Here is a 13,488-nt window from a genome sequence, read left to right as displayed (position 1 = left end):
TTAAATGTTGAATTGTCAATACAACTGAAATATTCAAAAGAACATTGCATAAGCTGACTTCCAAAAACTCACCACTATGATGATCAGTGTTATCTTTGGTTGAGCACATGGAACTTCATTTCTTTTATTGTAATTCTCTTTCTATTGATGCAGCGATGTAACAAGAAATCACTGTTATTTGGTTTCAAAGAAAGGAAAATAATAAACAGGTTGCCTAAAAAGATGACCTAACTTCTAACTAAATCATTAACTAGCCTATTTTTTATGTCGAATAATTATCTTTTACAATTTTGTTGTTAACACTTATGTCATAAAAACCTTGTGAAACTTTTAATTGGCTTGATATAATCCCTTTATATTTGTGACAATATCTTGCAATTGACCATGCTTGAGTCACACACAGACTTCAAAATATAGCATGCAAAACACAACAATGGTAGCTATATTAAGTCAAGACTAAATCTTAAGTAAATTATCAAGTACACTCTACAGCTCTTATTTAGTTACTAGAACTCTTGTGTAAGTGAACTATACTAAGCATTTGTCAGTACAACATACTACTCATATTTCACGTCTCATCTAAAGGATGATGCTTTTTGACAGCATAGTGTCCCCATCACTTGGGTGAGCGCCCCCTACTGGCCTCACTAACACTTCTTCCAACAGCAACCTAGTTTTCTCAGGAGGTCTCCCATACAGGTACTGATCAGGCTCAATCCTACTTAGCTTCAATGGGTCACCAGTCTTGGGATACAGGGTGATATGGCTGCTGAATTAGGATATAATGGGTTAAGTGCACAAGATGACATGTGAGCTTCGGCGAAGGCAGTGTGTGCATGTTCCCTTCAGATGGGAACTCGCACTGCATCCTAGACGACACTATGGGGAACGCCTCAGCGTGACCGGTGTCTGAAGCATGTGATTCAACTGCGACAATGTCATTGTGTGGTGACAGCCCGTGACGTAGCTACAGGTGCTACAGTACCTTGAGCACAAGACCGTGAGTACACATCATCAACTTTTTTTTTTTTTGTCAGGAACCATTTGTTTGTGCACATAAAACATGAATATCATGAAGAAACACTCTGCCAAGTGTTTTCAGGGAAGCATGTGCATCTGATGCGTTTTGTGCATGAGTGAGAAGCTCGCTGAATGAGCACATTGTGAGGTTTTCTCAATGAAAAGCTCAGTTTTTCTCGATGGATGTAGGACATGAGTTTGGGTGGAATGCCTTCGACTCAAAGAGGTTGGATGTAGAGGTCTACACAGGTCCACAAATATGTATCCAGACACGAAAAGACTCGTAATTGTTCTACACAGAACTGACCTGGACCAGTCTATTACTTAAAAGCTGGACCCGGACCCATGCAGAACCTAGAAATGCCATAAATGTACTACCCAGGACCAACCTGAACCCGGCCAGGAAGACACTGACCGATCTGGACCCGATTGTCGCATATTCCACAGCAAATCGCAATTAACAAGTCAATAAACAAGTTGCGAAAATGTAAATGACTAGTCCATTAACAGACTGAAACAATGACTAAACAGCGTGAAACACATTTCTGCAGCATGCACATTTTATTCATAACATCTATTCATACACTAGACTGCACTGAAGACACATTAGGTTGGGAGGGACTTCAGCTAGTTCAGCTAGCATGCTAAATAAACCAGTATTTCAGTCAAAGCTGGCAGTTCAGTTGCTCCATGGAGAGATGTGTTTAGGAAATGTTGTTTAAACTTTTAATGGCAAAATTGTCTTTACATTTTTTCTCAAAAAGATGCTTTGATGATTACATAATTAAACACAACACTCTGTTCATTTACAAAACATATTCCTAAAGAAAGTATTGAATTGTTTTGCTGTAATCTGACTGAAGAGTGACAGTAAGGTGGGCACATTTAGTCCAACGATCACTATGGATCAAGGGTGGATCAACAGGAGGATCAATGTACACTTTTTTAATACTTTTTATTTTTTTATAAAATTGCAGTTCATTGCTAAAATGGTGTGTATCTTCTCAAGTAATACTGAATTCTGAACTGATTTTATAACCATCCAACACTCACATAATAATCCTGATCAGGTGCATTATCTCAAGACACAACTTGATCAACTGCAGGAGCATAATTACAGTTTATAAAAAAAGGCATATATGTTTATTCTAGAGTTTTCTAGATAGTCAACATAATAACTTTCCTGTGGTAAATATATCATGTTCACATTTTTAAGATGTTTTATTGACACTGTTCTAAGGTTAAAACATTGATTGGACTATTACATGAGAGCTGCTCCGTTTCAGTAAATTGCTCTGTCTTTCAACATAGTTTGTGATGTTTATTGATGATTTTCTTTCGTGCTACAGCTATAGTAATATTGTTTGCTAAAATCAAAATTGAGAAAATCTGGAAAATCGATATTTTCATTCCAGTCCCAATAAAAATCACATAGCAAAATGGGTTAAACCAAACGCATAAGCACTGCAGTCTGAAACAATGAAGAAGCAACAAGGAAAACATACTTAGAATTCCATTAAAGGAGAACTTCGGTCAATTTTAACATTGAGCTCATTTTTTTGTACATTTGGAGTGCTGTCAGTACAGAGAACAACTACAAAAATCGGTGTTGCCTACACCGTGTTATCCTCTTTTTAAAATTTGCACTCTGTTGACTTCAATGGGGCAAGTACTAAACCTGCTTTTAGCCTCTTAACATCCTTGATGTGTCATTACAAGTGCACAGCTAATGTGAGTGATTCCTTCAGAGTGAACACGAGTGAATCTGACTGCAGTAGATGTGGAAGATATGAATAAAAATGATGTTTATTTAGCCAGCGCACATACCTGTATTTTCTTCTTGTTTTCGGTCGAAGGCCACAGTAGTCGATTGTCGAGTTCACGTGCGTGATCATAGGTACTAAACCTATGCGTGTGAACTCGACAATCGACTACTGTGGACTGTGGACCGAAAACAGGAAGAAAATACAGGAATGTGCGCTGGCTGAATAAACATCATTTTTATTCATATCTTCCACATCTACTGCAGTCAGATTCACCGTGATCACTCTGAAGGAATCACTCACATTTTCTGTGCACTTGTAATGACACATCAAGGATGTTAAGAGGCTAAAAGCAGGTTTAAAACTTGCCCCATTGAAGTCAACAGGGTGCAAATTTTAAAAATAGAATAACTCGGTGTAGGTAACACCGATTTTTGTCGTTGTTCTCTGTATTGACAGCATTCCAAATTTACAAAAAAATGAGCTCAATGTTAAAATTGACCGGAGTTCTCCTTTAACACGACTAATTTACAGTTAATACCGCTAGCGGCGCAAATGACATCAAGACCACACTGTGGAAGATGAAACCATAAAAAAGGCTGATTTCAGAATAATAGCTGTTATAAAAAGCCATGAAGAAATTAGCAATGGTATGTTATTTCAAATTTAGACACACCATTTCAAACCCTTCACACTACATGTACAATAAGTTTCACATGTAAAAAGAAAAGTATAATTGTTGAATTAGTCCACAATTCAGTTTCCTACATGCTTTCACAGGTTTCCCAAAATGTGTCAGATAAATAAAACCACCCAGCTCATGTTGCTCATAATCAAGTGACAAACTGGTATTACTGGAAAGACAGCAGGAGAGACGTCCCCTTCTTTTAAAAAAATCTCCCTTGAGACTGATTCATGACTAATGAAGAGGTTTGCTGTGAAAACTCCACAACAACATGGTCTTGAATTGTGTAAGTATCATAAATATATTCTCTCTCAGAAAGAAAAAAAAACTTTAAGAACACATTTTTAAAACTATTTATATATATTTTTAAACAATCTATTGTTGTCATTACCTTAAATATTTTGTGTGTATAATTTACATATGTGTGTGAGTGAATAGGGGTGGGCGATATGACCAAAATCTTATGTCAAGGTTTTTATGATATAAATTTTTTTTTGATACCTTTGAAATGTCATAATTCTTATCACTATTTTCAATATCATTTAAAAAACCAATAGGCCTACTAGCCTAAACTCTCAAGCTTACTGAAGACAAGTAAATATTGACACAAATGAAATAGACCTACCCGAAAAACATAGAAATACTTAGAAAGCACTAGAAATACTACATAAAATGTATAATCAAATGTATTAAAAAAACCCAATACATAGTCTTTACTGTGTAAATTCAATATGCATTAATTCTTATTAAAGTAATAAAAGTGATTCAGACAAGAGCAGTGAGAGATTTCCTTCCCTTCCTTCCCTCCTTTCCTTCTGTTGTCACTTTAAGACCGACTGCACGGATCCAGAATACTCATGCGTTTTCTTTCTCAACTGTTAACGTTCACTTAAGACATAGTTTACTTGCAAAGACTTGATCACTTAAATACACTTATGTGTATTTAACCGTTCAAGCCCAATTAGGCAGCAAAAAGCACTCAGTTCAGTGACTGATTAACTTCCTTGATCCGTTTTTAACACGGGTTGAACTTTGCTGGTAATTGAATCTTTCAGGCAATTCATGGACTAGTACACGAAAACAGACAAAGAAAAGAAGGTAATTCTATTAATTGATCAAAAACCTCAGAATTAGGCACAAAATAAGAAATTGAGAAATGTTTGTGTTTTTGTCCACACAATGAAAGTCATTGAGGTCCAGTGTTGTTTGTTTTCCAATTTTCTTCAAAATATATATTTTTTTGTGTTCCACAGAGGAAATTAAGCCATTGGTTTGGAACGACATGAGGGAGAGTAAATAAAGAAAGAATTTTCCTTTTTGGTGGACTGTCCCTTTAACCCGGGCAACAATGGAATTTCCCAGAAAACGCTGTCAGCGCAGCTTCAGCTTGAATCAAGGTCCCATTATGCCGTAAGAGAATGTTTTCAATTTTTATAATAAGGGTTTTTAAACTAAACTAAACTAAACTAAACTAAAATGTGATTGTTGTATTATGGCTGGTCTGGATTGAGGTAATTGTTGATCTTTTATAAGCTAAAATTGTGGGGAACTTCCCGGGGTTAAAACATTGTTACTATTAGATTATAATCCTTGTTAAATTTGGTACACTGATAGAGGACAGTCTGAACTGTCACCATAGCAAATTTGGAGTCCCTAACTCAATCCCTCTTGCGCCACTAACTGTCCAAATTTGCACTTATGTTTATGCTAATAACTTGTCAACCGTAAGGGCTAGAAACTATTTTTTTTTTCACTGATTCCTTGGCTCAAGATTTAATTGCACACTATGATGTAATTTTCCGTTATTAAAATGTTTCCGCAATTTTGAATTGAATTCAGGCCGCTGCTCCAATTTTCACAAAAATTTGACCAGATTATTTTGCTTTGCTGACAAAAGTTATGGAATTTAAGATGATTTGTTAAACCGTTTCATAAAAAACGCGTAAACAAATTTTATGTAGCTCTTGCAAAAATAGACATAAGGCTTTATCTTCTCAATGCTTTATTGTATTCACACCAAAGTTAGTACGTCATCACAAGCATGACCTGAGGCAACATGCTGCATGCTACATGTTTCGCCACAGCGCCACCTACTGGTCTGGAGATACGGAAAATAGCTATTTTTGCTTATAACTTCTGAACGGTTTGTCCATAAAAGTGGTCTCGTTTGATTTGGGGTGGAATGCCAAATCTAATGATATCCAATTTTCCCATATTGGCCATCAGTCATTATGAATTTTGTTGTAAAATTCTGTATTTTATGTATGCATTAGCGTATCGTTATTAAACTCGGTATGGGTCATCGGCAGGATGCCCTAAAGGAGCCTGAGAAGTTTCAAGCCAGCGCCACCTAGTAGTAAAATCAAATATTCACATGCTTTTTACTTTGAAATTGGGTTGATTTATTTTCATAGGGGTCATCTCCTTAAATTCCCGAATCCATGTCCAATGATACATGGATTCAGGAATTTAAGGAGGCATGTCCAATGATACCAAACATGCTTGGTTCCCTTTCAGTCAGTCACGTTCGCGTAGTCGACCTGTCGACTGATTGGGATCACGCTAGCGAGCCTGTCATCTTCGAGTATTTTAAAAATGAGCCAATGGACATTGGCATGCGTGAATCGCATCACACGCCCTGCAGCGCTGGTATAAATACGGAAGTGGATGCACTCACCATTTGTCTTTCGCTTCAGAGCCGATCGGTCTTGATGTCTCTGAAGAGTACTGTTGTTTCCAACGAGCGAGTGTGTCAGTGTTCTTCTAGGAAGACTCTCTCAGTGCTGGTGGTTCTACAGTGCAGTGCAGCGGTGATCCCGAGCTTTGAGCTCTCAGCTGCTGTTTTAACAGCATCAAATTTCTGTGTTGTTGATGGCTGGTAAGAGGGCGGAAAAGTGAGTGATTCACTGTTTCAGTTCACTGTTCAGTGTTGCCGCGGTCATTCCCCTGTGTGCTCCGGCACTGGTGATGGGTCCCATTTTCTGAAAGAGCAACACGGGTGCATTTGCATCTTTTTCAAGATGTCATTCCACCCGTGCGTTTCTGGATGCGATCGTTCCCTGTCCCCCCAAATGGACGGTCACAATAGTTATATCACGTGTTTGTGGAAATAAATATATATATATATTAGTCCTCATTACCACACCCGCTTAGGCACCGTGTGTGATGGATGATCAGGGGATCATAGTGAAGCTTCCCTGCCCAGAAACCAAACCCTGTGGGCCCCTCACTCCTCTATCACACCGCAGCCAGTGGAGCCCCCCGTTGAGCGTGCTGGTTCCTCTGTAATGGACCGACCATCCATTTCACAAGTTCACATCTACATATAATTAGTACAATAAGTTTATGCTTATTTGGCGTGCGGGGGAAGGGCTCCGAGCTCGGAGTTAGGCCCGAACCCAGAGTACTCCCCCCAGTTGGTAAGTGTAGATGGAACTGGAAGTGAGGAGATGGGGTGGAGGAGGGATGCTGACAAACTTCAATGAACAGAGATAGGTCTGCTGTGAATTTATACTCTGTCATTGAGTTGATTACTGATTAATCTCCAGCTGTGCATAATTTGGTTAATTATCTGAACCTGCTACTCCCGAACTTTGTTAATAAAACATCATTTAATTCGGGGTCCCTCCAGGGGACAGGATGTTGGCTGCAGCAATCATCCAATCATCCAATCATCCAATCATCCTTCCTGGGTGTTGACACGAGTGCCTCGCTGACAGATTAAGAGTTGTGGGCTGGGCGACACCAGCACAATCACTAGGAAATTAGCCTACAGTATGTGTCGAGCTGGTTGCTTTCCGTGGGCTCCCTTCACACAAAGCCAGTTTCACCTTAGCCCGGTTTGTAGTGTCGGCTGCACCATTCCCCTCCTATGGACTGGATAAGTGCGCCTTTTTGCTCCAGTTGAGTTCCCTCTTCCGAACCCTGTTGAGTTCCTCCTAACCCCGTCAGTGTTGGATGTGGTGGAGCGTCCGATGCTAGACCTATCACTTGTATGCTTGTGTAACTTGTGTTAGTTGGGGTCCATATGTTGTGATCCCTAAGGCGATCCCATATTTGTATTCTTCCACGGTTTGACTTCCTGCGCCGAGCCCATGTCTTCCCTCTGCAGAGCCTGCTCTGCCGCCACTGTCCGGTTATCGGCTGGAGCCACCTCAGTGACATGCCATATGTTGTACTGCCCCCTAAGTTCACTCAGTCCATAATAGGGATATAGGGATATCCCTTAATATGGATCCCAATCGGTCGACATGTCAACTACGTCGAATGTGACTGACTGAAAGGGAACGTCTCGGTTATGTATCTAACCCTCGTTCCCTGAAGGAGGGAATGGAGACTTAGTCCCCCAGCCACAATTGCTGTACCACCGCTGACCTTTCGCCTTATGGTTTGTGCAATGTTGCGATTAAGTGCTTAATTAACTTACAGAAATATCTTCAAAATCGGAAACATATTCTTATGCCCAAATGTCAAAATTATGTACAATTATGTTATGGTAAGTGGCAAAAAATGCAAATAAAGTTGTCAATGGGTAATTTTTTTTATGTCCTGATATATATAAATGTCTATAACTCCAAACCAAAATGAGAAATTTTCATCAAATTTCACACGCTTATGTATGGGGCCATTCTGAGGACACACACTCAAAAAGCGGTGGAACTTTGACACACAGTGGCGCTAAAATTAAACGAAACATGAAAACTACTATACAGTATTCTGACATGAATTGCTATATTTTACAAATGCATTGGTGTATCATTACAAAACTCAGTATGTGCCATCGGCACCATGCCCTGAAGGTACTCAAAGCATTTCAAGACAGTTATAATGAAAGTTATAATGCAATTTTCAGAAATGATAATAACTATATAAATTAACTAAAAAATTTGCTTATTTTAATGAAACTGGCTTAAATGATTCTTTGAGTCATGCTGAGAACATAAATGCCAATGTTGTGTATTTTTTGCATTTTACAGAAAGCCGTGTCTTCCACCACGCAGACTAGCTCTGATTCATCGAGGTCCCCCAAAACGATTCCTTCTACATACAGAGAGGAAAGTAATTGATGATAATGGAAAAGTCAGAAAATGGACTTATGGGAAAAAAGACTCCACAAAACCAAACAAAATTGTTCTGCTGGTGGGAGAGACTGGCGTTGGGAAGACGACCATCATTAACACCATGGTCAACTACTTAATGGGAGTGAAGTTTGAGGATGAAATGTGGTATGAAATCACAGAAGAAGAAGCCAGAGACCAATCAGAATCACAAACCTCTGAAATCACCATGTATGAGGTCTGTCCTGTAAAGGGTCACATGTCTCTCACCATCATTGATACTCCAGGATACGGAGACACTAGAGGACTGGAAAAAGATCTGGAAGTTGCTGAGAATTTATCCATGTTGTTTCAGAGCAATGATGGAGTTCGTCAAATTGACGCTGTGTGTTTTGTGACTCAAGCGTCTAAGAATCGCCTCTCAGACAGACAGCATTACATTATCAGTTCAGTTCTTTCTTTGTTTGGAAAAGACATTGTGAACAATATTGTGTTTCTAATCACACACTCTGATGGTCTACCAGCCAAAAACGTCCTCGGCGCCATTGATAAAGCTAGAATCCCCTGCAGACGAGACCGCAATAACCAACCTGTTCATTTCTTATTCAACAACCGGCAGGCTGACGCCCGTCACACTGGAGAGCGTCGAGTTCGTGCTCAAAGAGACGCCTGGGAAGACAGCATGAATGGCATGAAGGACTTCCTTCAGTCACTGGATAAAAAGAACAGAAGAAGTTTAGAGTTGACTTCAAATGTCCTGATAGAGCGCATTCGGTTAGAAGCGTCCATGTGCAACTTACAGCTGCGAATTCAAGAGAAAGAGTCAAAGAAGTCTGAAAAACTTCAGATCCAGCAGGCAATGAGACAAAACAAGGAAAAGATTGAGGAGTCTAAAAACTTTACCATTAGAGTAAAAAAGACTGTCAAAGAGAAGGTTCCCATTGAAAGCGCTTCATGGAAGAGCAGGAAAGCGACGACCTGCACCGTCTGTGAGGAAAACTGCCATGAGTTTGACTGCTGGTGGGTATCGAATCCCAGTAAATGTGAAGTCATGAAAAACGGCTACTGTACCGTGTGCTCAGGGAAGTGCCACCACAGCAAACACGTCAAAGAAAACAAGAAATACATCATCAGAACCTCGAGCATGGAGTTGGAATTTGACTCCATAAAAAAGGATTATGAAAAAGCTCAAAAACAGTTCAAGAGGTTTTCAGTTGTAATAGATTATCTTGATCAAGATCTGAAGGAGATCGAGGACCAAAAGTCAATTCTTCTGTCCGATGCTTACAAGACCATCAAGAATCTGTCTCAGATCGCATTAAAGCCAGACTCGGCCTTCACTCTTCAGCATCTGGACTTCTTCATCCCCAGAGTGAGGGAGGCTGGGAAAGAAGATTGGGTCCGAGAGCTGGAGGAAATGAGGAGAACCGCTGAAGCTGAAGAAGCCAATAAAGATGCTCTGAGTTATCTGAGAGCTGGTCTGGCAAAACTTTTCTTTGGTGGGCAATGAACAAATGCAGAGAACACAAGAGATGAATCAATGACAATGAAGAATTTTGAAATACTGTAGCCTATATGTGTAACAGAGTTATGATTTTAATCAGTTTTATTGTGAATTCTTCTGAATTCAGCAGCAGTTGTTAATTCTATGTTGTAGTGCTGCCCTCGTGTGGTTTGTGTGGGGACTGTAGAAATGTTTAGTTAGATGGAAGATGATGCAACACAGCAGTTGCACACTGAGTAGTGCACACTGTGGCTGAGGTATGCCTGCACTGAAACACAGCCACTAAGAGGACGTTTTGTTTCATTTAACAGTAAACAGAATTACATCAACCAGCATTTGTGTTTGTGCATTCATTGGGGGTTTAGGAGTTTGGCCAGAGATTACAGTCGGTGTTCATCACATATCGGGAATGTTTGCATGAACATAGTGTAACGGTCACTTTGTGCTTTTATGGTCATTTGAGGTACAATGAGAACTGCACATGTGCGTAGAGAGTCAGTAATAGATTTGACAGGTGAGGAGAAGAGATAACCGGACTGTCGACTTTTGTACTTTTTCTTTTATTTCCCTTTATAATTGTGACCAGAGTTAAATGTTTATTTGTACACTTTTTCTCAATCAATCCCCATGTATGCGGATGAGTGTGATGTTTCAGTCATTTTCTTAAACGTACAGTATGGAATTTTTCTCCACTAGGGGTCGCTAACCTCTTTACAATAACAAAGGCGTAGTTTGATGATGCAACATTTGCTAAGAATTATGGATGTTGTCGTCAACGTCAAGCCGACCGATCTAATAATGTTTATGGATGACTGAATACATTGATGTTTTTATCATGACTGTGATATGAAGCAGGTCGGGATTGCTAAGAGACAGCTATCAGCTCCACACGCGACGCGAGTCCTGCGGATATAAAATGAATATGGACATTTCATTCTACTGAACTACACTCAGAATTACTACTCACAGGTCAGTTTATTAGACAAATTAAACTTATGAGGTAACGCAGCGCTGTTTCACTTGGTCTAACATTACACTAGCACACTAAACTGCATTTGAATGTGTTGAAATTATGTGTTAGTTTGTCTGTATGAGACTAGCAGTAAGCTAGATCAACATTAGAATAACATACAGATCATATCTAACATTTTATCATTGTTGAACTATATAACATTGATTAGTTTTATGTAAATGTGCTCACCTGTTTAATAAAGTACATGTAGAAGCGGTTGAAGTCTCAGACGTGGAGCTCTCGTTTATATACTGTCTATGGGAGCTCTCGGCATCTCGAAAACACCGCGCTGATATTGATTCTCGTTTTAGTTCTCCTTTTATATCCAAAGTCTGCTTGCCATGGTCCATAATGTTTGAACGAAACAACAACAACAGCGTGCAAATAGACATTGCGAACTACACAGTTGTCCACGTCTGTCGCCTTGGTTACAATCAGAGGGCTCTGGTTCATAGCTCTGGTTGCTATGGCAGCACGAGCGGAAACCAGGGACAACGCGGATATGACGCCATTGATGGCGACATAACGGAAATAAAGAGACGGGACTTTTCTCAAATTAAATTACAAATTTCTCCTGGTTTGAAAGTTGTTGGAAACAGTCGGGATAATGTAAGTACACAACAAAAAAAAAAAAATATAACATAGATATAGTGATTGTTGCTATTTTTAAAGCAAAAAAGTTACATATTGTGCCTTTAAACCCGGGGAAAATACGCCATCTCTCGTCTCTCATGCATCTTTCCTCCGACACCACATACTGTTTTTCTCTCTTTGGGCAACAACATCTCAACTTTGATTTACAATAGAGAAAACCACAACACAGAGTAAAGAAGAAAGACCAGATCCATGACATATGCTTATAAAAGACAGTCTTTTTAAGTAGTAATTAGGGCCGGGACTTTAACGCGTTAATTAAGATTAATTAATTACTCAAAAAATAACGCGATAATTAAGATTAATTAATTACACAAAAAATAATGCGTAAAAAAATGTTCTGCATTTTTAATAACTTATTTTTGCACCACGGAACGTTTCTCACTGGATGAGTTTCGGCGGACCGATTATACTGAAGCACCAACTAGCATTCATGACTTCAGACAACAACAAACCACAGTGAACATGAACGAAGAAGCAGACAAGACCGCTTTGGTTGGCCCTTTGGAGGGGAAATTTTGTTATAAAAAACGAGCGGATGGAAGTGTCGATAAGAGCATGGTTGTGTGCAAGCTATGCAACAAGGAATTCGCATATCACTGCAGCACATCGAGCCTCAAGTATCACCTCAAAGCAAAACATATAGCAGCTAGCGTGAACGTTAGCCCGACTCCGAATGCCCACACCCAACCCACACTCCACCAGATGACTGGTTTAAAGGGGGGGTGAAATGCTATTTCATGCCCACATAGCAAATTTTTTCTGGCCCAGCTCCGGGCCACACAATCACTTTTCCCTCGGCCCAAGTACCGCAAAGAATGACGGCCCTGAAGTGGCCCAGAACTGGATTAAAGACAAGGGTCACACATGGGCCATAACTGGCCCGAATCTCAGCCAGTTAGTCACTCTCAACTGGCCCTGAACTGGGCCAAAACAGGTTTTATTATTGGTATCAATTCTCAGCCATAAGTTAACCATATCGACGCCACCCTTTAACCAGAAACCCCAAAACTGAGCCATAACCCAGCCTAATCTTACCCAACCCATGTGAACAAATAAGGCACAAGAAAATTTAATTCTCAAAAATAGTTTATTTAACAATAGGCACAAGCCAATAATAATAAATTATTATTATTTTCTATTTTTTTTAGTACATTCAAAGCTTAACATCTTATTACCACCTCACAGTGCATTTAATTTCAAAATGTTCTGGTCTGTCTTAAACAGTAGTTTACTTATTGTATTAATGCACAAGCCCCCTATTTTAGTTGTAATGCACAAACACTATTTTAGTTGCCTGAACAGCCAACTATGTACAACATTTTTCAATTCTAACTAAATTAATCTATCAATGAATCTAGCACTGAAATTTAAACATATTATGATGTAATTTTACTCTCAACAAACATAGAGCAAATAAAAAAAAATTACTTAAAACAAATTTGCACATAAGAATGTTTGTATGTTTGAGGAAGAAAGTGATGCTATTTAGGACTGTCCTCAGGAAGTAAAGTACAGCTCTGCAGCCCCTCTCTTCTCCTCAAGCGCTCCTTCCTTCATCTCTATCAGGAGCAAGCTGAAGCCATCTTTGTATTGTTGCTTCTATCTCCTGATCAGTGGCATGTGTCGGATGATTTTTTCCTCACAGCAGCTAAAAGACAAAATAGCAAATTAATAAATAGCCTACATATACAAATATTCATCCACCTACTAGGTAACAAATTAAAATAAGGTTGCTTAGGTAAAACTTTATACAGGAAATGATTGCTTATAATGTGGCACTACTGAATGAC

General features: G+C 39.3%; 1 protein-coding gene across 1 annotated transcript; it reads left to right on the top strand.

Annotated features, from left to right (window-relative positions):
* The first annotated feature begins 3,710 nt into the window (after window positions 1-3,710).
* On the top strand, window positions 3,711-10,190 carry LOC308684659 (uncharacterized protein). Its single transcript, XM_081355904.1, has 3 exons — window positions 3,711-3,754; window positions 4,722-4,878; window positions 8,445-10,190. Exons 2-3 carry the CDS (start codon window positions 4,817-4,819, stop codon window positions 10,033-10,035), a joined length of 1,653 nt encoding a protein of 550 aa, XP_081212030.1. The 5' UTR covers window positions 3,711-3,754; window positions 4,722-4,816; the 3' UTR covers window positions 10,036-10,190.
* Window positions 10,191-13,488: the final 3,298 nt, after the last annotated feature.

The sequence above is a fragment of the Scardinius erythrophthalmus genome (genome assembly GCF_964197995.2).
Source record: "Scardinius erythrophthalmus genome assembly, chromosome: 2".
Taxonomy (NCBI): Eukaryota; Metazoa; Chordata; class Actinopteri; order Cypriniformes; family Leuciscidae; genus Scardinius; species Scardinius erythrophthalmus.
This window is presented reverse-complemented; position numbering and strand designations above follow the sequence as displayed.